General features: G+C 39.6%; 1 protein-coding gene across 1 annotated transcript; it reads right to left on the reverse strand.

The window, feature by feature from the left end:
• Window positions 1-224: 224 nt before the first annotated feature.
• Window positions 225-22,530, reverse strand: CNOT7 (CCR4-NOT transcription complex subunit 7). The gene is made up of 7 exons (XM_030947638.1): window positions 22,430-22,530; window positions 21,625-21,831; window positions 21,179-21,372; window positions 18,389-18,550; window positions 12,736-12,880; window positions 4,662-4,772; window positions 225-1,932 (listed from the first exon to the last, which is right to left on the reverse strand). The coding sequence occupies exons 2-7, from the start codon at window positions 21,739-21,741 to the stop codon at window positions 1,804-1,806; spliced, it is 858 nt and encodes a 285-aa protein (XP_030803498.1). The 5' UTR covers window positions 21,742-21,831; window positions 22,430-22,530; the 3' UTR covers window positions 225-1,803.
• Between the last annotated feature and the right edge of the window lie 98 nt (window positions 22,531-22,628).

The following is a 22,628-nucleotide window of genomic DNA, read 5'->3' on the forward strand; positions in this document are numbered from 1 at the left end:
AAGTAAATTGCTATCACCCCTCTTCCAACTCAGGACAGCAGGAATTAAATGACTGGAAACCCATGAACACAATTCTGCTCTGAATGTGAAATCAGTCAGGGAGCAGTGAGTTAGATTCCTCTTTGTCAGCACATAGAAAAGAACTAACATGCCTAACAAAACAGAGCTGAACTGACTAAATAATCTCATTGCAGGAAAAATTTTGCAACAAAACCACCAGTCTGTTGTTATGTAAGAAAACATTTCTTAGGCCTTTATTTACAAAAGCTTTAAAAACAAATACCCTCTGTTATGCAAATTACTTGTTTAAAAAGGACCGCCCAGTTACATCATCATAATTCAATGAGAAAAAGGTGTTTGATTTTTTGCTTTTAAGTACAAGATAAAACAGAGTAATTGGCGAACATGTGGAGATTTTTCTGCCATTGATTTCTGTGTCAAACACACGTACGCGCGCACACGCACAGACACACAATGTCACCCATTCCGTCATTCCAGGCTAGTAGTTAGCTATTCAATACCAAAAATCCTTCCTGCACAACTGCTCTGTATACATGCTATGCAGAGTTAAGAACATACTTTAGGGTCCTTGAAAACAATATATCTAAAATATATTGTAAGATATACTCAAAAATAAACTAGCATTACACTCCTCAGGTAACTTTATTAGCTGGAAGTTATTTATATTTTGTTGTTTTACAACAAATATCTTTAACATCTGTCTTTGTAACAACTACAAAAAGGCATGATTTAATTGTCCTTCTAATTCAATAATTCAATTAAATAGTATTTTTCAGATCTTTGGGGTTCGTCTTCAACTAAACTGACTTACAAAAATCATGAAATCAAGTACATAATAAATATGACTTCATAAAAAATATCTGAGGTGCACATTACTAGGATAAAAGCCACAAGGTTAATCAAGGGAAATGTGCCATTACAAGACTCCTACTTTTCCATTATCCTTCAACTCTCAGCTTAATGGCAAAAAGGCTAAAGTCATAGCTGTTCTTCTCCTGAAGGGTGTAAAGCTGTTTTTTCAAGCCTCTTTCCCCCATCACAGAGCAGTTTTAAAGCAGCAGGCCAACCAGCAGTTGACATGTGCAGGATGTGTTGGAAGATGACCAAACACTAGTAAAGTAAGAGCAATTACTATGATTTCAGTAGTTTGTTTTGCTTGAACAAACAGAGATTATGCAGCAAATAAGTCCCGTTGTGTGGGTTGAGATACCAAGAAAATACAGCTTGAAGCTGCTGAACTTGGCAGATGATTGTTTTCTAGCTGAGGGCAAAAGAAAAAAACCAAAACAAACTTCAAATAAAACAGAGGATCTGAGTCAGAATCGCTCTCTAAAGTGCAAATCTGATGGTCCACAATCTTGAATAGCTAAAACGCCTGCATACTGGAAAGAACAGACATGAAGGGGGAAGTTAGTTATAATCAGAGCCAATTAATTTAGAGAAGGGAGGGGAAAGACAAAAAACTGGAAGAACGATGTAGGCAAGTTTACCAGAATATTCATTATGATTCAACTTTCCCCTTCTCTCTGCCACACTGATCCTATACATGCTTTTTTACAAATGGGCTTGTTAAGAGGCCAAAATGTAACCCAGAAAATTTTACGTATCAATATTAAGATCAAAATCTGTGATAGGAACAGTCAAGTTTAGTACATAGAAAGGCAGAAAAGAAAGTGTGCTGAGAAAGGGGGGAAAAAAGCCTTAATTGTCCAAGGGGTTCAACCAGAGATAAAACCTATATACAAGCATGTGGAGGTCAAAAAGACGGCCTTTCATTTCATGTCATGACTGTTTGTTGGCTTCTTCTTCATAAGCGTTTCCTGTGCCATTCTGTACATAAGATGACCCCGAACCAAGACCATATAAGTGGCCACAATATTTGGCATCGTCAATGTGATCTTCAAAGAACATCTAAAAAAAGTGAAGAGACATGAATTACTGCAAAAGAAAAGGTTCTGTTTCAACAGAACTGTAGAAAGGCTTTAAAATTACTTTCTTTTTAAATAAGATATCAAATCCCAAGGTGCAAAAGATGATATAATTAGTATAATAAGACACTTAATCTCAACACATTATCACAATGTGCTATATGACACAATTATTTAAATCTGTCAAGAAATACAATCAATCTTCCTGCGCACCTCTCCCAATTAAATGGCCAAATGCAATGTTTTCACAATTTTGTATCATTAGTCATCACTCACATATCTGCAAGAGCAACAAAGATATTTCTCCATCTGATTTCTGTGGTGTATCTTACAACTGGCAGATGCTTAGCATCCACCATCAGTGCCCGTTCCCTTACCTCCCCTCAGCGTGGAGTTTTCACCATACTCTGTCTTGGAATAGAGATGTCCTGATTTGTATTTTATAGGTTTGGGGTGGGGAAGATGAGCACAAAAGCAGTTTAGAGAAATGCAGAAAGATGCATTTTCAGCTCCGCACAGAGGGAGACTTAATTTAATGAAGAACAGCAAAATTTTGTACCAAGACTGCATTTACATATTACAAGTCTAAATTACAATTGGAACCTTTCAGTGGAAGACAAAATAAAGCCCATGATATTCTGATACTCTGCCTTTCAGATGGGTTTTCAAGCAGAAAATCACAAATTATCTTGTCAAAATAAGACACACATACACGAACATTTTTCACCCTAAAACCTTCACAGCAATCCTGGACACTCCAGTGTTCCCATTCTGAGTCATCATCAATACCAGAAATCTAAGACAGGCAGAAATATGCAGGGAGAGAATGGATGCAATACACAATCTAAACATGGAGACCTGTATATACCACACTGGTCAAAATTTCTCCCATCAAGCTTTGCTTTTAGCATCACAGTCAGGATGGAAAATTCTGTACTGTAGGAATCAGAGACTTTAAGTTTTGCAGCCCCAGCAGTTCTTAATGAAATAAAACAGGTAGGAAAAGCCCAGAATAACAACTCTACTCTTGTAGTACCATTATTTAAGTATTCCTGATGGAAAGAAAAGGATCAGTAACTTTTTTGGCTGGCACTCCAAGACCCAGCAAGCAAATTGCATCTCTGTCACAGAAATTAGTAACAAAATTCTGTGCCTCAAAAAGCACTACAAAGTGAAGTCAGAAATACATTTTTAAACACTGAACTCTGCTAAAAAGCTTTAAAAATCTACATTAAATTTATTTCTCTCTGCTTACTACTGTGTTCTTATTCAGAAATGCTGTATTTGCAAAGAGTATTTAAGTACTGGGGAAAATATTCATTATCAGTCCATGTCTGTTGGCTTAATTAAGCAAGTGTGTTACACTAAAAAACCCTCAGAGACTTCTACTTCTGGTAAAAGCTTTTTGTAAATAAGTTCAACCAGCTAGTCTGCCCTCTAACACAAACGGCATCTCATTAAAGAAACTATCATGGGTTTGGACCTTTACTCTAGAAAACTAACTTGAAAGGCTGTATCTTAAGTAGGATTATTATTATATGCTTCCCTTCGTTTGCTTTGGATCTTCAAATTCAAGAGTGAAGTTTCACAATACCAGGCAGACAGCAGGTAGCTGTACTGGCCTTGGATCATACCAGAAATGTAATCCTTTTTATTGCATCTGCAGCCCATGACCTGCCTGACAACTGCAACAGCTCCAGCAGAAGCAGAACAGAGTGCTAGGATGAGCAAACCAGCCTAAGCCATCATTCTTTATTATTCAGTTGCTGTGTCACTAATATTTGTCACAATCTTGTGGTCATTATCTCCTTCATATAGAAGGCTGGATTCCAGAAGGTAGACTTCAGCATATAGTACTTAACATGATTAAATGATGAGGTTTGATATTGCCATCTGTTTTAACATGGTAAATGACACTGAATTGCTGGAAGAATGCCATGTTCTGATGCACTGGCATTTGTTCAGTGCAACTGCTTTCCAGAGGAGGCCTGTTCGACACTTCATTGTTTTGCTAATGCAAAATAGCCTAATGTTTTCCTGTTGTAGTAGCAAGGAAATGTGAAGCCTGTAAGGCCTGACTGTACTTGCTGTAACCTTGAATTAACTGACCTTTAGAACCTTAGTTAAACTGAGCTTCACTCAATGGCAAGGAAAAAGAAATGCATGGAAATTCTCCAACGCAGCCTGGAAGTCATTATTTAATATACCTCTAGCCTGAAAGTTTAGCCAGAAGTGGTTCATCAACACTCCTTCCCCACCTCTCAGCCTGCCACAAGCAGGAGTACACACCAGCTGAATATTACACTGAGTAAAAGCTATTAAAAAAAAATTGACTTGAGTACAGTCACCCAAAAAGGAGTCTGGCTTCAGCAGTTCATAAATCACTGCAGCAGTCACCAAAAAAAGGCACCCTGCAAAACAGGTAAGGAAAAAGCACCCCAAAACAAAACTTCAGAAAAAATCCAGAAGTCAGGCCTAGGCTGGAATTGGGAAGAAATATTCACTCACAGCAGCAAAGCAAGGAGTCAGTAAGGCTGGTTCACACTTACTCAGGGAAAAGTACAGGTGGTCTCATTTTTGTCAAGAGAGGATTGACCCTTGAAGCCCTTCAGAGACCTCCTTAAAATACCACAGACTTATCAGAATCAGCAATTCCATGTGACTATCACAACACATTACTATCATGGAAATAAAAACAGTATGTCCACCTACTTCTCTCATTTTGAAAAAGGCCATTCCTGTGAGTAAAGAATCGGATCCTGCCTGATGCTGTGGTCCTATCCTTTCCAGCTCTAACTGCTCAGCCACTTCTTGTAACCCACCCTGGAAAACAAAACATTTCTGTTAAATGCTGAAAAGTTAAATTAGAACAAGGAACAACTATATTTGGGAAAATCTGTTACACAGGCCATACAACCTCAGGCATATTTTAGTATCTGCACAGTAGCTGAAACAGACATTATACTAGATAAATGCATACCAGAAGAATCAAAGTTTCCATATCAAACAGTATTAATATTCTCTGTCAGTATTGACTAAATGAAGTAGTATCTGCAACCAACAAAACTAGTACTCCTTATGTTCCAGCTTCCCCAGTAACCAGATGTCATTACTTAACAATTCCTTTAAGATGACTGTTGATACAATGCTTTAAAAGGACAGACTACAAGCCTGTAGAGAACACACACCAAAGCTGCAAATCTATCTTCTCTAAAAGGTAGAACTTCTCCAGTTTTGAAGGAAATTTTCTTTTCAATAAGCTTATGTGAAAAATTATCCCCTTAACTGCAAAGTGACTAAATAAACATCATTTTAGTGTCCTCTCCAAAACAGTAATAGCTTCTACGTGTGAGAGCAAAGCTGTCAAAAATTGGTTTAGTTTTACATAGATAACACTGATCAGCTGAAGGACAGACATGTAATACTGTAACTGCAATCTTTTAATGCTGCGAGCACATGATTGTACAGACTTTTTTTAATTCAGTAAGCTATAAAGCTACTGGCAAGACTTAGGCACATGCACATTCTTAAAGATCTAGAAAGATTAAAAAGAAAAAAAAAAAGACAGAAGTTTTAGTGCTGCCATAAGCATCGAAAGGCAAAAATGTTACCCAGAGATAATCCTTTTAAACAAAGAATGCCTAGAGTTCACCTTCCTGTGCACTCTTAACCTGTTTCACGTACAGGAAGCGAAGCAATAAGAGGCAAAAGCATAACAGTCAAAATTAAAACTCATGGAGCTACAAAGGAGTCCAAACTGAAGATCAGATCAAACATTATGAATATTCCTGTGAATCTTATGGCAACATGTTTGGGTCCTATTTTTTGTTTAAAAAGATGAAAGCTTCAATAATAACATTCCCAAATAACACCTTTAAACTAACAAGAAAACCTAGTACTGCTATTGCTAGTTTTCATCTGTCTTAGCAGCAGAAAAGCACCTAACAACACATGATCACTGCCTCTACCACACTACCCTGACCAAGAAGTGAGCCCTCCCCCCTTGCCCAGAAAATTATGTGAGGTGTCAAAGAATAACCTCCATGTTAACCACCTCCATAACCCATCCTGGCTACTGCAAAAATTCACCCTGTCCTGGCTGAAACCAGGACATTATCCATTTCTTATTCTATACTATGTAATGTCCAAATCTTGTAACATCCAACAATATACATATATACGCACACACAAGTACAGCTTCCCTGAGATGTCTGTTAATTTAGTCCACTACTGTGGATTTTATTTATCCTAGATGCCTTCCAGGGAAGGAGGGCTGGTGTGCTGCCAGCTCATTGCAAGCTGCATCAGGAGCTCATGAGTGGTGTAGGTGGACCACTCCCATATTTGTTGGCCACAGTAGTTATGGCATCCAGAGGCAGTGGCATTCAGCAACCAGTATTATACAATTCAATATTACAAACTGTTCTTACCCAAAAATCAAACCCCCTTGAAGTACACATCACTATATTTCCCCACCCCTCTGTGGGGTATGTGTACTCAGGTCCTTGAGTAAAAACAATCTCACAGATGGGTTTGCCTTTGCTTGAGGCAGGACTAATCCAAACTGGCTTCCCTAACATGTTGTTAATATGCACAATGGGGATTTATCCCCTTCTGTGGTATGTGGAGGTTCTGATTGGGCAAGGCCAGCTCAGCTGGTGGAACCTCGGGTGTTAACTAAGCAGATGGCCTCTGCTTAATATAGAACCCACTGTTAGAAAGTTCCACCACCGATTCCTTTCAATGTTTTCAACAGTCCATTGTACCATCTAATTTTCCCAGAGGCTGGTGCATGACAGGGGGTATGATACACCCACTTCATACCGTACTCTCTGGCCCAGGTGTCTATGAGGCTATTTTTGAAATCAGCACATCCACTTACTCCACATAACAGCAGCATGATGTGTGGAAGGGACTTTCCTTCAAACACCCAGACCAGCACCAGTAGTTGAGGCGCCAAAAGGAGCTGTGCTTTGGTGCCAAGCACTTCTGAGGCAGCTCAAACCCCTCCATAAATACAAGCATCTCTTCTTCAACTGGGGCATAGCAGGCCTCAGATCCTTTGCATCCCCAACTCCAGAACCCAGAGGTCAGCCTCAAGTCTCTCCAGGTACCCTTGGACAGAGGCTTCAGGAAGGCCATTCTCCCCAGCAGCCATGAAGAGCACATACTTCAGATCTTGCCACCAGACTGGCCCAAGGGCTACTGGATGAACGAACAATCTCCCATTTGATTTGTTCAAAAGCTTGTTGTTGTTCAGGACCCCACTTCAAATCATTCTTTTTCTGGGTCACTTGATAGAGAGGACTTATAATTTGATTGTAATCTGAGATACGCATCCTCCAAAAACCCACAGCATCTAGGAAAGCCTGTGATCCTTTCTTGCTGGTTGGTGGGGATCTAGCTGCTCTGTTGTAGACCACATCAACTGGAATCTAACAACATCCACCTTACCATTTTCCTCCTAAAATCTGAATATCCTGGGTAGATCCCTTGACCTGACTTCGCTTTATGGCAAAACCAGCCTTCAGGACGATCTGGATTATTCTCTCCCCTTTCTCAAAAACCTCCTCTGCCATGTTCTCCCATACAACAATGTCATCTATGTACTGCAAGTCTTCTGGAGCCTCGCCCTTTTCCACTGCAGTCTGGATCAGTCCATGGCAAATGATGGGGGCTTTGTTCCCACTCCTGGGGCAGTCGGTCCCCAAGAACTGGATGTTCCTCCAGGTGAAGGCAAACTGTGGCCTGCACTCTGCTGCCAGAGGAATGGGAAAAATGCATTAGCAATATCAGTGGTGGCGCGTACCACTTTGCTGCCTTGGACTCCAGTTCATACTGTGTTCTAGCACATCTGGTATAGTGACACAGAGCGGTGGTGTGATTTCATTCATTCAGGCTGTAACAGGCCTGAATGTAGGCCTATATGGCCTGTCAATAGGCCATATAGGATTTTTAAAGGGTGAGCAGATCTTGCTGACCATTCCCTGGCTCTCCAGTTCACGAATCATCTCATGGATGGAGGTCATGGAGTACCCAGTCAGTGCAGTTTTGTCGATAGTGCATTTGCTGTGGTAGAGACTGGTACCTGCTGTTTTTTGACCCTCAGCAGTCCCAAAGCAGAATGGTCCTCTGAGAAACAAGGCAAGTTATTCAGTTGTCTAATTTCCTCTGTCTCTCCACTGTAGCTATCCCAAAAGCCCAAAACAGAAGGGTCCTCTGAGGCAAGTTATTCAGCTGTCTAATTTCCTCTGTCTCCACTGTAGCTATCCCAAAAGCCCAACGGTGCCCTTTTGGGTACTGCAGTAAACTATGTCAAGGATATACAGAGGCTCTGTGTATCTCAATAGCGAAGACTCTGGTCCATACTGGTGGGGCATGGGACATCTCTCCAGTTTTCTCAAGTCTTTTGAATCCGTCTGCAATCTTGGACAGTCTTTCCACACCAAGGAGCAGGTTGGTAAGGAGGAAAAGAGATGATCTTCCTGTTACTGGAGGCTGTCGCCTGAAGGACTGCTTTTTCTCATCCTTTCATTGACACCAATGCCAAGGAGTTGGTGAATGACAATGGTGTGCTCCGTACAAACTTCTGCCACATGGATTGTGTACAGTGGACCTTATCTGGATCTACAGGAGACTTCCTGTTACTTGAATCCTTACATATCACCTCCAGCACAACTAATTCTCTCAGGTATCTTTTTCCATGGTGCTGCATCTGCTTGGGCACACCACTAGATCATCCATGAGAGAATACCCTTCTCTCACACTTGACAGGAGTCACCTCCAGAGGGTGAGAGTTTCTGTCCTCTTCCCAAATCCCCACCAGGATGCCAGTTTCATATTGTGGGCCAAGATATTTCAGCATCAGAGCAGCCAGCTCATCCAGGGCTTTCATGACTGGTGGCTGGAATCTTTTCACTTAGCTCACTCAGGGATAGGAACTGAGTGATTATCTCTGGTCCTGCCTCTTCCTCCTTTTGTGAGAGCTCTACTTCCCCTTTATCCCTGACTATGCAAACTGATTTGGTCTTGGATTTCTTCTTCTGTGTAGGTGTGACTGTTACTGGCATGAGTTATTCTTCCAGTTTGGCTGCAGTTTGAGTGGTCACAACACCCGTTGATCTGCTTTCTTCCTCTTCCCCTAAGGGTTCTGTCTAGCATTGGATTGTGTCCAGCACACTTCAGTAAGTTGATTCTTTTATGGAGTTGCCACAGCATTCTTCATGCAAATATTCTGACACTTTATGAAGGTTCCATAGTGATACTCTCAAAACATTGGAGGAGAGAATTTTCCCCAACAATGGCCCATTTTATCCCACATTCCATGTTACTCATGACTCTCCTCCCTCAGACAGATCTCTGATTAACCTTCCTAGAATTCTCTGTCCTGATTCTAGACACAGTGTTGACTGTACTGACTTGAAACATGGTATAGACCACACTGAGACAAAGCTGACACAGGTGCAAGAACATGTTTTCCTTAACATCAAAAGGAAATTAAAAATTCTCAAAAGCTAGTCTAACAGGCCTGAAGGAGAAAAAAGGTAGCAAAAAGCTGGGCAAAGCCATCCTCCCCTGTTTTCCCTACACACTAGGTATGATTAGGAATAGACTCCCAGAGGTAGTGCCCAAGGTAAGGGTAGGAGAGTAGCACTGAATACCCCAAATGATCCTCAGTGCCCTTAATGTGATCATGTCATAAACATGACTCCAGTTCATACAATCAACATACATCAACAAAGCAATCTGGATCTGAATAAGAGCACCCTCATGGCACACAGTACATCTACAGAAACATACAGGCTTAGGTATAGACTCACACAAATAGAGCAAACAACATTGTGACCATTGGCACACTCACACAAATAGATACAAACAACATTGAGACCATTGGCTCTGAATCTAACAGGACAAATGCTTAGCTGAAATTTGTTTCCAATCCACTCTGATCACACTGGGTGCCAAGTAAGGCTGTCATGGTTTAGGAATGGTATTCTCCAAAGCCAATTCACTAAAACCACTTCAAACTACACTCACTCACTCACCCCTCTCCCTGCCCTCTCCCGTGGCAGACTGGAGAGGAGAACTGGAGGCACAAAAAGTAAAGATCACAGGTTGAGATATGAGCCATTTACTGGAAAACAGCAGTGAGATAAGAAAACAAAAAGAAATAGCAACAATATGAATGAGAGAGTGTGCAAGAAGAGAAACATTGCTCACCAACAGAAACACCTGATTGCTCCCTCCACCACACTACCCTGACCTGGAAGCAAGCCCTTCCCCCATGCCCAGAAAATGATGTGAGGTGTCACAGAATAACCTCCATGTCCTAGCCATGCCCCATCCTGGGGGCAAAAATCCACCCTGTCCTGAATGGAAACAGAACAAAAAATTATTAGACTATTGAGATTCTCTTTCAGGTAAGAATTTTGCACTCCAGATAGGTATGCTTCACTCTTGGATAATGACAAATTCTTCCCAAATTTTCAGAGTATCAACCTTCCAAGAAAAAGGCCACAGAGTAATTTACATAATCACACCACCATGGTCAACAGCAAATCTACATCAAATTCTCATTTCATGACACAGTCACAGATCTTATTGTTCTGTACAAAACCCTGAATTAAAAGCAAGTTTCTAACAAGGTCTACCAATTTAAATTACTTAGGATTGCCACTACTATCAAAAGGTTTGTAATTGTCTACATAAAAAGCTTTTTAGACTGTAAGCAAGAGTTTAACCTCTAATGTATTAATATCTCAAGTCAACTCTCAATCTGCATGCCAAGTCATAATAATAGACTGTAAATTCACAGAGTACTTAATTCCACAAAAAAAGCATCAAACAGATTTCCAGTTCTGAAGCCTGTTTCTCTTTCCAATGCCAAGAATCTTTTTTGAGTGTGTGGGGGCAGAGAGTGGGGGACCTACAGCAGATCAGTGACATACAAAAAAATAACTTAGACAAGTCAATAAAAGACAACTGCACAGCTGTTCAATTCACTGCAATTTAATAACGATCAAAGGTGACACACATTAGGAGACAGCACATGCATTTTTAGAGTTACAACACTAAATGTTTAGTTATTTGTTTCAGGCAGCTTCTCTCAGTACAGTTCAAGTCCACCATCATTTCATCACTGGTAAATTTGGAGGGGTAAGATAGTCCATTTCCCTTCCCCTGCTGTCACTATCAGTCTGCAGATTAGGTGAGTGGATCAAAATTTACTGCAGGAAAGCTGACCTACATATTCAGCTCTGAAAAAAAAAAATCACCCTTGTTCTTATGGTTTGCCAAAATAAGACCTGTGAAGGTTTTTCTTGTCTTCTAAAAAAATCTTAGTGTCTCTAAACAATGCAGGTTACACACAACTATGCCTTAATTATGCCAGAAACTACAATACCCTCTTTCTCAAGCCCACTGGGAATGTCACCTCTGAATGGTGACATGGAACATCAATTTGTCACCTTTTCCATGTCACTAAATTTGGAATATACATTCTGTTCTTGCAAAGTGTGTCACCAGATGGGCACCAGATGCTCTGCTTTGCTTCACTGGGAGTGTGAAAGTGAGGGCTTTTTAGGGCGGGTTCCCCCGCACCCCTCATTTAAGACTCCTGAAATTTAGGAGCATTTAATTTTTACTCCTGGCCTCTTTGGAGAAGAGGTGTTTCTAAGATGCTCCCTAACACACAGCCATTTGCCCAGATGATTATATCAGTAACAATTGTACATGAACACAGGTAAGTATACTTTTCTGACAAACTGGAAGGATGATCTACATTTTCAACATTAATTTGATTAACAAAAGATTCACACAATTTACTTTCCACAAAACTAGGCTAGTACTAAAGTGACACGCTCTGCTAGTTCATCTCAGAAAGAAACACAAGACTATAAACAGCACACAGATCAGTAGCTCAGCACAATGAACTGACAAGCCATTCCATAGTTAGGATTTGATGTGTTCTCTTCTTACTGCAGGTTTTCATTAAGAAATCCTAGAGAATTGAATTACTTTCCATAAAAGCAACAAATCATAATTGCCTCAGACGAGTGATGCAGCTCACTCCAGCAGCAGTCCAGACTCTTAACAGCTCTTTGGCAAGTAAAGCTGTTAACAGTGCCTTTAGTATCTTTCTTTCACTTGCTGTCTTCCCCTTCACACACTTAGCTCCAGTTCCCACTCATTCTCCAGTCCAATAAGGTATCCAAATTTTATGCCTGATAGAGTAAGCCAATTAGCCCCGCTGGCCTGACATGAGAGACTAGTTTCTAGTTCATTGTTTTTCCTAGAAGTCACATGTTGTCCCTGAACATATGTTGTTGTTTATCTTTGCTTATTGGGCCATCTGAAACATTCTTCACTTCATTTCTCTTCCCAAGACACTTCCACATCATCTTCTTGAAATTACCTCAGCCTAGCTGACTGCAGTTCTTTAGTGGACTGCACAACGAGGAAATAAGAGTATATGAGACCCAGCAATTCTTATGGCTAAGGAAATGAAGAATTAATTCCAAACATGGGTTTATCATCTATCAACAAAGTATTGTAAATACAGTTTCAACATGGTATTTTTAATTGGTAAGCAGTTACAAAAATTGATTTTGTGCTCTTGCTGGCTTCTCACAACACCTTTAATATTAAATATATAAAGCTTGAGACAACAGTGCTTAATATGCACCATAAAAGCAAAAGCAGACAAAAACAGAGAAAGTATTTTTAAGCATGACATACTCTGTCTCCAAATGCAAAATTTGTTCCAAACCATTAGCAGATTACTTACCTTCAGATTTTTGCAACTCTTCATAAGATATTTTACATCATAGATGACAGGGAAAAACAATCGCAGTATCTCAAAGAAGTCCAGCTCTTCCTCAGGTAAATTGGAGTTTGTCAGGATCTTGATTAGATAGCCAAAGTCATATCCACTGCAAATTAATAACAAAAACAGTATAAGTAAGTGACTTAGAAGCATCCTTCTCACTTCAAGATTTCACTGCACTTCGACAGGAAAAACAACAACCTTCAAGACTTCACTGCACATTGACAGGATATTCTGCTTAAATCCAATGCAATTAAGACGAACTTCTATGAAAAACCCTGAACTTCAATATAAACAGCCCCATTGCAGATTCCAGAGAAAACATTTTAATTTAGTCTGAAAGAGGCCAAGTGAAGATCTGCCTACAGTAGTTTCTCTAAATCCCAAAATAAGGTAGGGCTGCTGGGTCTTCATCTGATAACAAGGACTTCCACTAGAAAGACTCCTAAGCTTGTTTCTTTCATATAGACTGGAGTTTCTCACTACAAATTGAGACAGACAGACACTTCTACAGTTCTTGAAATCCAAAAGATTAATGAGTTTCCAGAGCCAGTGCATGTTTATGCCTGGAGGCAAGTCTAACCCTCAGGAACAAAGAAGAGGAATTGTCTTTCAACTTTTCCAATTAAATCAGCACACAGACAACTACAAAGTTTAATAGCTTGTAGACTATTACTCTTTCTAGAGGCAATGACAGAGTAAGCTGAAAAAATTTTTGTGTGTACATGTAAGTCTGCAGGAGGCAGCAAGATAACTGAGCAGTGCTTATTTGTTAGAAGAAATGGTGGTATTGTAGTGTGCACATGGTAGAGAGAAGAGTTTGGGAAGGCTTCCTCCTCCACAGCTCAATTGAATAAAGAGGACATAGGAATGAGGTGTGGCAGTAACGGGGAAACCACATACTTTTACAAATAGTTATGAGAAGAAACAAGAGGGTTAAGTAGAGGAAAGACAGATATTGGGCATTAAAGCAACCCCAACTCCATAACAAAACACAGTGATGACAAGTTATGCTTTTTCTTAGGAGGGCAGCAATTACAAACCAGATTATTCATGACCTGACCATGAAACTCACCTTTCTGATCCCTTGTACTTGTAGGACTGCTAATGCACAAAACTAAATGGAGGAGTGATTTCTTTCTCTTCCATGTTATTAAGTTTGCATTGAACCAGATCAGTTCCTAGATTTTACTGACATACAATTTAAAATATGCCTGTACTAACAAAGAAGATGAAAACACACCACAGGGCTGCCTCTACTGAAGGCTTTATCAGTTTTGCTATTTAAGGAACCTTAGCGTAGAGCTGAGGGAGGATTCAAGTGAGCAGGTGGCCACCACAGACTCCAAATTTCCAGTTTAAGACTTTGTGTTCGTTCTTGATTATACAAGGGTCATATTCAAAACCAAGACTTTTTCAATTTGGTAAATACTGGCCAGGATCTTTAACTGTGAGATAAGCATTTTTATACAATAAGATTATCTGACATCTTTATACTATGAGTTTCTAGACAGAGGGTAGAAAAACCTTCAACATACTGGGGGTACATGGACTGTTTGCTACAAGTCCATTAATACAAGACATACAATACCTATAGATTATTGCAGCTCTCCCATGGGAGTTTCCAGTGCTCTAAGGAGAAATTTTATGTTGAACAAATCCTGCACTGCATCTGGTACTTTGAAGCTGTGCTGGCCACCCTCCAGTCTCCACAGCAACAGCCACCGGCCAGGGAGCAAAGGAGCCAAAGATAAAGAAGGATTTCAATTGACTCTTACAAAGGAAAAACTGTAGTAAACTTGGCAAAACAGTAGCTTGGAAGTCTGATTTTATTAGATCATCTGAAGAGGGAGGGAAGTGGTGGGAAAGCCCATATCAGCATAAAGCCCTCTAAAGAAGAAAAGAAAAAGTCACACTAACAAAAAAGGATGTTCAAAAAGACGCAAAAAACCACTGTTCAGGATTATGGAGACTTACTCCTTCAGATTCTATAGTTTATTAACTCAATGAATTCCTGACACTGATCATCCTCAAGGCTCAAATGTAACAAGTCATATTAAAGTGAAAGAAATCATATTTGCGCTACTCCTCTTCAAAAAAATGGTTGACTTGTCTTCAAAAAAAAAAAGCATATTAATAAAATAATAGATAATAGATGCCCTCAAACACTTTGACTTCTTTAAAGTAGGAAGTACTTAAAGAAAAGTAAACATTCCTTTACTATTTATATTGAGACAGAGCAGGCTAATAAAAACAGCAATTTTGTTTGAGAATTACACATTTTTTCACTTGGAGATTGTATTAGATCCAAGCTTACAGACATAAAAACTGTCACTCCAATTTAAGACTAAGATAGATCCATTAAAACAAATTTTGAGTGGCCACTGCTGAATGCTAAGAGAATGCTAAGTAAGTCCATGGTGAGCAATTATGTAATTACCAGCTCATTAAAGAAGTTTTCTTCTAATCCTGTAACAGTGATTAGTGGTTGGTTTATACCCTGAAGCACACAGACTTCCTTGCCTGAAAAACCTTGCACCATTTCTAATATTATCATCTGAAATTGCTTAGCACAGCAAGCCACAATCTGTGGAGCTATACAACACAAGCACTCACTCTTATAGACATTTGTTTTGTTTTTTCACTGAACATGGACAGCTCTAGGCAAAAAGACAAGAGCAGACATCAAACATGCCTCTATTTCTTTCCCTTAGTATCAAGATAGAATTCAGATAGCTAATTAACAATGAATTCTACTCAATCACCAAGCCTCTGAAATAAATCAAAACAAGCAAGAGCTGAGAAAGCGTTAGTTCATTTTATGATGCTAACAGAAATGAGCCAACAGATTAAATTTTACTAAAATCAGTTAGACACAAATGATTATTGAAACACATTAGCTTGGAACTTTGCAGCATCCCAAGAACATCTGGTTTTTGTTTTCCAAAAAGCATGTTTCCACAGACCCTCCAAAGGTAGGAAAAGGAGGTTGCACACAAGTGGACACTCAAAGCCTCAGCAGAGAGTTGAACATCCAGAAAATCAGCATTTGAGCTATTCCTTCCTAACTTGCTAGACTGTCAAGCACTCACAGCTCTTTCGACAGTGATAAAAAAATATCACAAATTCAGGCCTTCCTCCTTCTCTCTCATTAACTCAAATACATTTTAACACACACACACACAAGATTTGATGGAAGTTGTCTATGAAGTTGCAATACACAAGAATTGGTGACAGTGCAAATATTTCTTCACTCATATCTGACAGAACTGCGTATCCAGAGATTTGCCACATGTCAGGATGCCAAGGCAGCTACATCAAATGTGGAGATAAAAAGCACACAAAGAGAACTATTTGAGAAGCAAAGAGCTTGCAAATGAACTGCATAAAAGTTCAAGGAAATCAAACACTAGAAAATTAAAACCAAACCACAATTTCATACTCTGAGAAAGGAGTAATTCAATTCTCCCACTTACTATGGGACTCAAATTTTAAGAGTTAGTAGTACTTTAAGCATTTTAAGGTAGCAGAGGCAATAGGAGAATCAGCAACTACCAAGCACAGCTTTATAGGTTGCCAAAGAACTACTGCATGGAGAGCCTAAATGGAACAAATTATCAACTGAGCATCCTGCTGTGTAAGTTTCCACTGATAGAACATAATCACAATCAAAGATGTATTTAGAAACAACTGTTCACTATTCTTTGTGGTGCATTCCATATGACCCATGCTCATTTACAGCTTTGCATAATTCTGGTTTCCTCACAACTTAACTTACTCCAAGGTTTTGTGCTCAATATAATATCAACAAGGTCTAAAAAAGCACAAAAGCTTTACACACTCTAATAACCAGTATCTGACAAACACTTGCTGAACAACTGTCTTAAGAGGATTTCTAAAGACACTTTCAGTGAAATCCACAACAGAAACTCATTTTAGCACAGATGAAACTGGACTTCTATTAATAAAGCCATTTCAAAAACCCTTCATAAGCTGCACCAGTAAAAAATGGCATTATTGCACATGGCTTGCACTACACTTTGACCAGCCCATTAGTCAAGAATTACACACACTAAATATAATTATGCTCTAGAAAGAATCCCTAGAGTAGAAATTGCTCAGGTGTACCTTATACCAGGCCCTTAGTCACCAGGCAATATTGGAAAAACACCAGTCTGAGGCTGAAGCTGCTTCTAAGTGGCATCCTCTGCTGAGGCACAGTTACATGCATAACCTGCCTCCCATTCTCTTGAACCATCCCAGTCATATTACTGTAGTCAAGTGTAAATCATAAATATACATATAAGAGCCCATAATACTGTGCTTAGGAAGTTGAAAAAACTCTAATTTGGCTTTTGTAGTTATTTTGACCCAATTTAAAACATTCTTGTTACAGTATTCTTCCCCAAGGTGCTACTCTAGAAACAAGATAGCAAGAGTAAGATTGTTTTGGAGTCATACTGTGAGTTGAAACAGCTGTTAAGTGGAAGATGGAAGTGACAACTGTGCTCAGAGGATCCTTCTTTGTTTAACTGTCTTTTCTTTTAAACCTTTCTGCTTTGGAAACTCAGCCTAGCACTTCTTTGTACAAAACAAATCAAAACCACAACTTCTGCAAAAATGTTATATGCATCCTTCTACTACTGTTACACATTCCTTGCTAAAACAATTCGTATTTTTGAGTTTGTTTATTGCATAAATACTTCTCTAATTCCATGTGACTTTGTCTTTTCCAACTATTAATACTTATGGATGAAAAATTTTTTATTCTAGTTTCACCATTTACACACCACCCACCAATACAACATGAGAGATACACATGTTTTAGCTGAGACTAGTTTGCTAACAGTCTTGTTCATTTGCTTTACCTTGCTGACTTCCTCAGAAGCCAGCATTTAAGACACCAACTCAAGGGCATTACATAGCAGTAAGCCTTTAAAGACACTATTCCTTGCAAAAGTTCTGGCATGCAGTTATCTAAACAACTACTGTGTATGTTTTTAAAGTGTTAAATCTTATTAACACTTAGAAATCTTTTGTATTATGACAGACTCATAGAGATTTAGCATTCACATTTCTATTTCTACTTGAGAGATTGACTCCTTTGATGGAATAAGCAGTAAAATGTAAGTATAAGGCTGATGAAGGATCTCCTTCCAAGCTGAGTAATTTCATCTGCTCAGATTAGCAGGAGATTTACAACAAATTTAAGAGAGCTTTATAGACCTCTTTACTGATAATTCTCTCGTATAAACAGACAATATTTCCTCAAGGATTGCTCAGGAATAGTTTGCTTTTAGTAATGTTTCTGTTATTACTTGCACATGTATAGCTCCACCTGCTGGTTTAGCAGTTTTGTGTTTTTCAGCTTCACAATTTTCTGGGTACTGCATAAACACCCAAGCTAAAAACATCAGTACAACCCCTGTGCCCTCTATTCTTCTAATACAAAATGGTGTTAGAGGTATTACAGGAGAAGTATTTCCTCAGTCTCACCGACCAAGATATGGGCTACATACACAACATTTAAACTCAGGGGATGTGAAATCCAAGTTCTAGAATTCAAACACCCATCAGAGGTTAGAACCTCAAACACTTAACATGCAGAATTTACCTATGAAAGGAAAGCCACTTGACTCCTTCACACAATACAACTCCTGATGTCATGAGCAGTTCTGCAAAGTACTGTGTCTCAATTCCTTCTTCTTCGTGCTTTTTAAACTGGATACCAGATGTTGTCAACAGTTCAATAGAGTCCTGAGCATACATATCTTCTCTAAAAAGAGAGAGGAAAAGTAAATTTCCAAAATCTACAAGCCTCAATGAGGTAACATTTCTTTCTTGCTATTCATTCCACAGATTAGGAACAATTTAACTTTCTTCTAGGTTAATTACAGAACTTCATTATCACTTTTTTTCACCTTCATCATCATTTTACCATTCCCAGAACCTCCATTCTTACCATCTTCATAAAAAACTTAGTTCCTGCTCCTTTTCCAGTTACCTATAACCACCCTTTTGCAAGTCTATAGATGAAAGTGCATCTATAGAACTTATCTGGTAAAATATCTCCATAAATCACTTGAATTGTGACAAATTAAATGTAACAGCTGAAGCAGTAACACATTACATTGCAGAAACACGAGAAACACAATCCAGAAATCCAGATCCCAGTACTGAATTAGTTCTGTAGAAAATATTTCTCAGAAGTTTTTTGTGATTTAAGCTTATGTAAATGTTTAGACATGTGTTTATAAGAACTTTATTTTCAGTAAAACTGGAAATGGAGCACTTGCTCCATTTAGCAAAACCTTAGAATTCAGATATGCTAACTTTTTCTGTCTAAACTCTTTCTTTCTAAACAATCTGTTTTAACTTTAAAAGCCTATTTTAGGCTGAAATAAAAATTCCTCTACCTTTTTTTGACCTCCCTCCTACCTCTGTGATTATTCCCTTTAACTTTTTTTTTTTTTGGCGATGTCTTAAGAATTTAATGCTGAATTTCATGTTTTGGAACTTATTTTCTCCCTTAAGTTTTATCTGTATCATCATTACAAAAACATGGAATGGTTAAATGAAGAAAAAAATGTAAACATGTAAATACTTAGAGAATTAAATTCATTTTACTGTCCACGACATACTGCTCCACAAAGTCTCTTCAGGATACAGTTTCAAATTTTAATAAAAAACAATCAAAACAAAAACACAAGAAAACCAGACAAGACAACCAATATATCAAATCTGACTCTTAGATTCAGTCATAGGCCTGTATTCCTTACTCCTAAGAGCAAGTAATCATTCTTTAGAACACAGACATACATCCTCAAGATGTGTTACATCTTTTTTCCTCACTCCCACACAGCTGCTCTTTAGTTCTCCAGCTTTGAGGCATCAGCTTCTCAACACCTGTCTGTATCTATAGCACATTAAAGAACCCATCCAAAACAAAGGCACCATTTGACAAAAAGGGGGTTTTATTCTAGTTGCTGCTCTGTACTAATCAGGTGCAGAGCATGATTAGAGAAATATTTATGCTCTTTAAAAGCACACTAAAACAAGACCTGGCTGGAACCACACACACAAAAAAATTACCTTCTAGGAACAACAAAGAGCTGTTTTGCTTTAGGAGGAGAACTCTTGGCACAGTGCTACTTCCCAAAAGGATGTTTAGAAACAGACAAAAATAAGTAAGTTGTCCATCCATGTAAAAAACAATATATATATATTCATTTCTCATGCTGTACTTACCAGGTTTATATTTTTCTATAACCCCCACCATCAACGAGCAACAAGGTAATTTGGTGATTACCTGTACCTTGCCTTACTAAGCTGTCTTATCTCTGCAGCATCTGGCACAAATATATGGAAAGCTACTTTTGGTTTCAGTTGTTTGATGTTCAGTAGACCTTTGAAGTTCAGAATATAAATGAAGTGTAGCACAGGCTTTTCTTCATAGATCACAGTTTGGAAGTTATTAATTCCTTTTCCTCCCATAATTAGTAGAATTAGTATGTTTTTCTATTTAAGAAAATGGGTAACTTTCATTCAGCATTCATATGGCCAGGTAAGTTCAGAGATACCAAAACATTAAATCTGTGCTTACTTTTCCTTCAGGAGACAATTCACACAAGACCAAATAGAGCATGTCATTGCTCAGATCAAACTGATGTGTGACAATCCACACCACTGCTTGTATAAAAGAGCACAGAGACCAAGAGAGGCAGCAGAGGTTTTCCTCCTAAGAACCCCAACTACTTCGAAAACAAGTCTTTTCATCTGCAGAAAAAATAAAGGTCTGTTCTCTAAACCTCCTTTGTAGGCTGAGAATTTAACTCGTATACAAAGTTGTCCAGTTCTCAACTTGTAACACAACTGCCAAAAACCCCAAGGCTTAAATGTGTGAGAAGAGTTTGTACTGATATTGAATTCAGTAGATAATTAACATACAAAAATCTATCAGACCAATTATGTTTACTTCAGAAAAAACATACTTTTTTAGTCACTTTACTTGTTTTTTTCTTCAAGTGTTGGTATTTTCCATTTAATGTATGTAAAGAAACAATATGTGATTTCTATAACAACTAGTAAGAGTTAAATTAAGTTAAGGAAGAAGCACTCTGAAATGCTAAACATGAAAACACAGAGCTAACTCTTGCACTAAGTATAAAATGCCTTCCATCTTTTTTTTTAACTGCTTAGCATTTTTGACCAAATTACCAACAGTAAGACAGACTGCACAGAAATGAGGGAAGAAAGCATGTTTGGCTGACAAAAGTTTTCCTTACGTGATTATTTATGGTATTCCAGTATTACAATCACATAGATCAATGAGGTTGCAACAGTATTTATATATTTTCAGTAAGTCAGCAACATATGTTTAGCAGCACAGGAATTGAATACTTACGTTAAGTTAAATTTAAAATTAAATTGCCAAGTTGAAGTTCCTGGAGGGTATTCTCCTTGCTCATTCATAAATGTCAGTCCAAGTTGAATTATTTTTAGCAAGTCGACATTGCAGCGTAAGAGTTGGTACTGATAGTCTGCGTTGCTTCTGAATTCTCCAATAGGCCTTGCAACTACTCCTGGAAATTCTGTGTCCTGCAAGAGCAGAATTTAAACTTGAACACACAAAAACCATATAAAATCTAACCATATAATAGCTGAAGAGTACTGTGTGTAAAATTAACTTTTAAAAAGATAAAAGATTAGGATCCAGATGTTCATGCAGCTCTAATTCAACATTAAGACTTCCTTAGGCTTTCAATTTAAAAGGATGAGCAATCTACTGACCTCAGCTGAAGTCACGATTTTTGCAGTAACTTGCTAGACAGATATTGAGCACCCACTTACCATAGCTACATAGTTATACTTCCGTATAACTTGACGAATTTTTTTCATCTCTTCATCCAAGTTACAAGCCCAAACTTCACAGATTCTTTGGCTATGATCTACGGTAGCTGCTGGCATAGTGGGGGGCTTTAGAGACCATACATCAAAAGTTACACTTGACCGATGATTGGTTTCATAAAGAGGACTTCAACTGTTTATTATGTAAGCCTAAGAGAGAAAGAAAGCAAAGCATGAAAGTCTAATTTTTTACTCTTAGTTTATCTGAATAAAAAAAAAAAGGCTTAAGCACCACATCTGCACTTTATCCTCGTAGTTTCACAAAAGCAGGACAACATAGCCACCAAAACCACAGGAATTTCGGCTCCGCGAGCTCAGATTACCATCAGAAACTAAACCCCGACAGTTTCGTTAGCGACTGTTTCCCGCACAAGGGCGGCAAGGCGCACTAGTGACACGGATACCGGAGACACCCGGCTCCCCGGGCGCTCCTGCCCCGCGGCTCGGCAGGGCGCGTTCCTGCGGATCCCTGGGCTGCGCGCAGCAGGGAACGGAGCGGCACAACAGAGTCACGCCAGACGCGGGGTGCCGCGGGCGGCCTCCCGAGGCGGGAGCAGCTCCCCCGGCTCCCAAGGGCCGCGCTAACCCAGCGAGGGGCGCGCGGAGACCGACACACGGCCGGCCGAGTTCCCGCGCGCGTGAAAGGCCCCGGGAGCGCCCGGAGGAGCTGCAGAGCCCGGGGGTCCCGCAGGGCGCCGCTCCGGTGCCGGTGTCCCGTCCCGGTGCCCGCGGCGCCGCCCCCGCTCACCGCTCGCGCTCCGGCCGGGCCGCGGCGGGTCTGGGAGGCCCCGCGCGGCCCCCGCGAGCCGCAGGAAGCGCTGCTGCCCCCGGCGCCGCCGCCGCGCGCACAAAGCCATTACATCATCGCCGCGCGCCGTGTGCCTTCCCCCGCCCCTCTGGCCAATCGCCGGCCGCACCGCCTCTCCCCTCCCGCCCCGCCCCTCCGC

Source organism: Camarhynchus parvulus, chromosome 4, assembly GCF_901933205.1.
Source record: "Camarhynchus parvulus chromosome 4, STF_HiC, whole genome shotgun sequence".
NCBI lineage: Eukaryota > Metazoa > Chordata > Aves > Passeriformes > Thraupidae > Camarhynchus > Camarhynchus parvulus.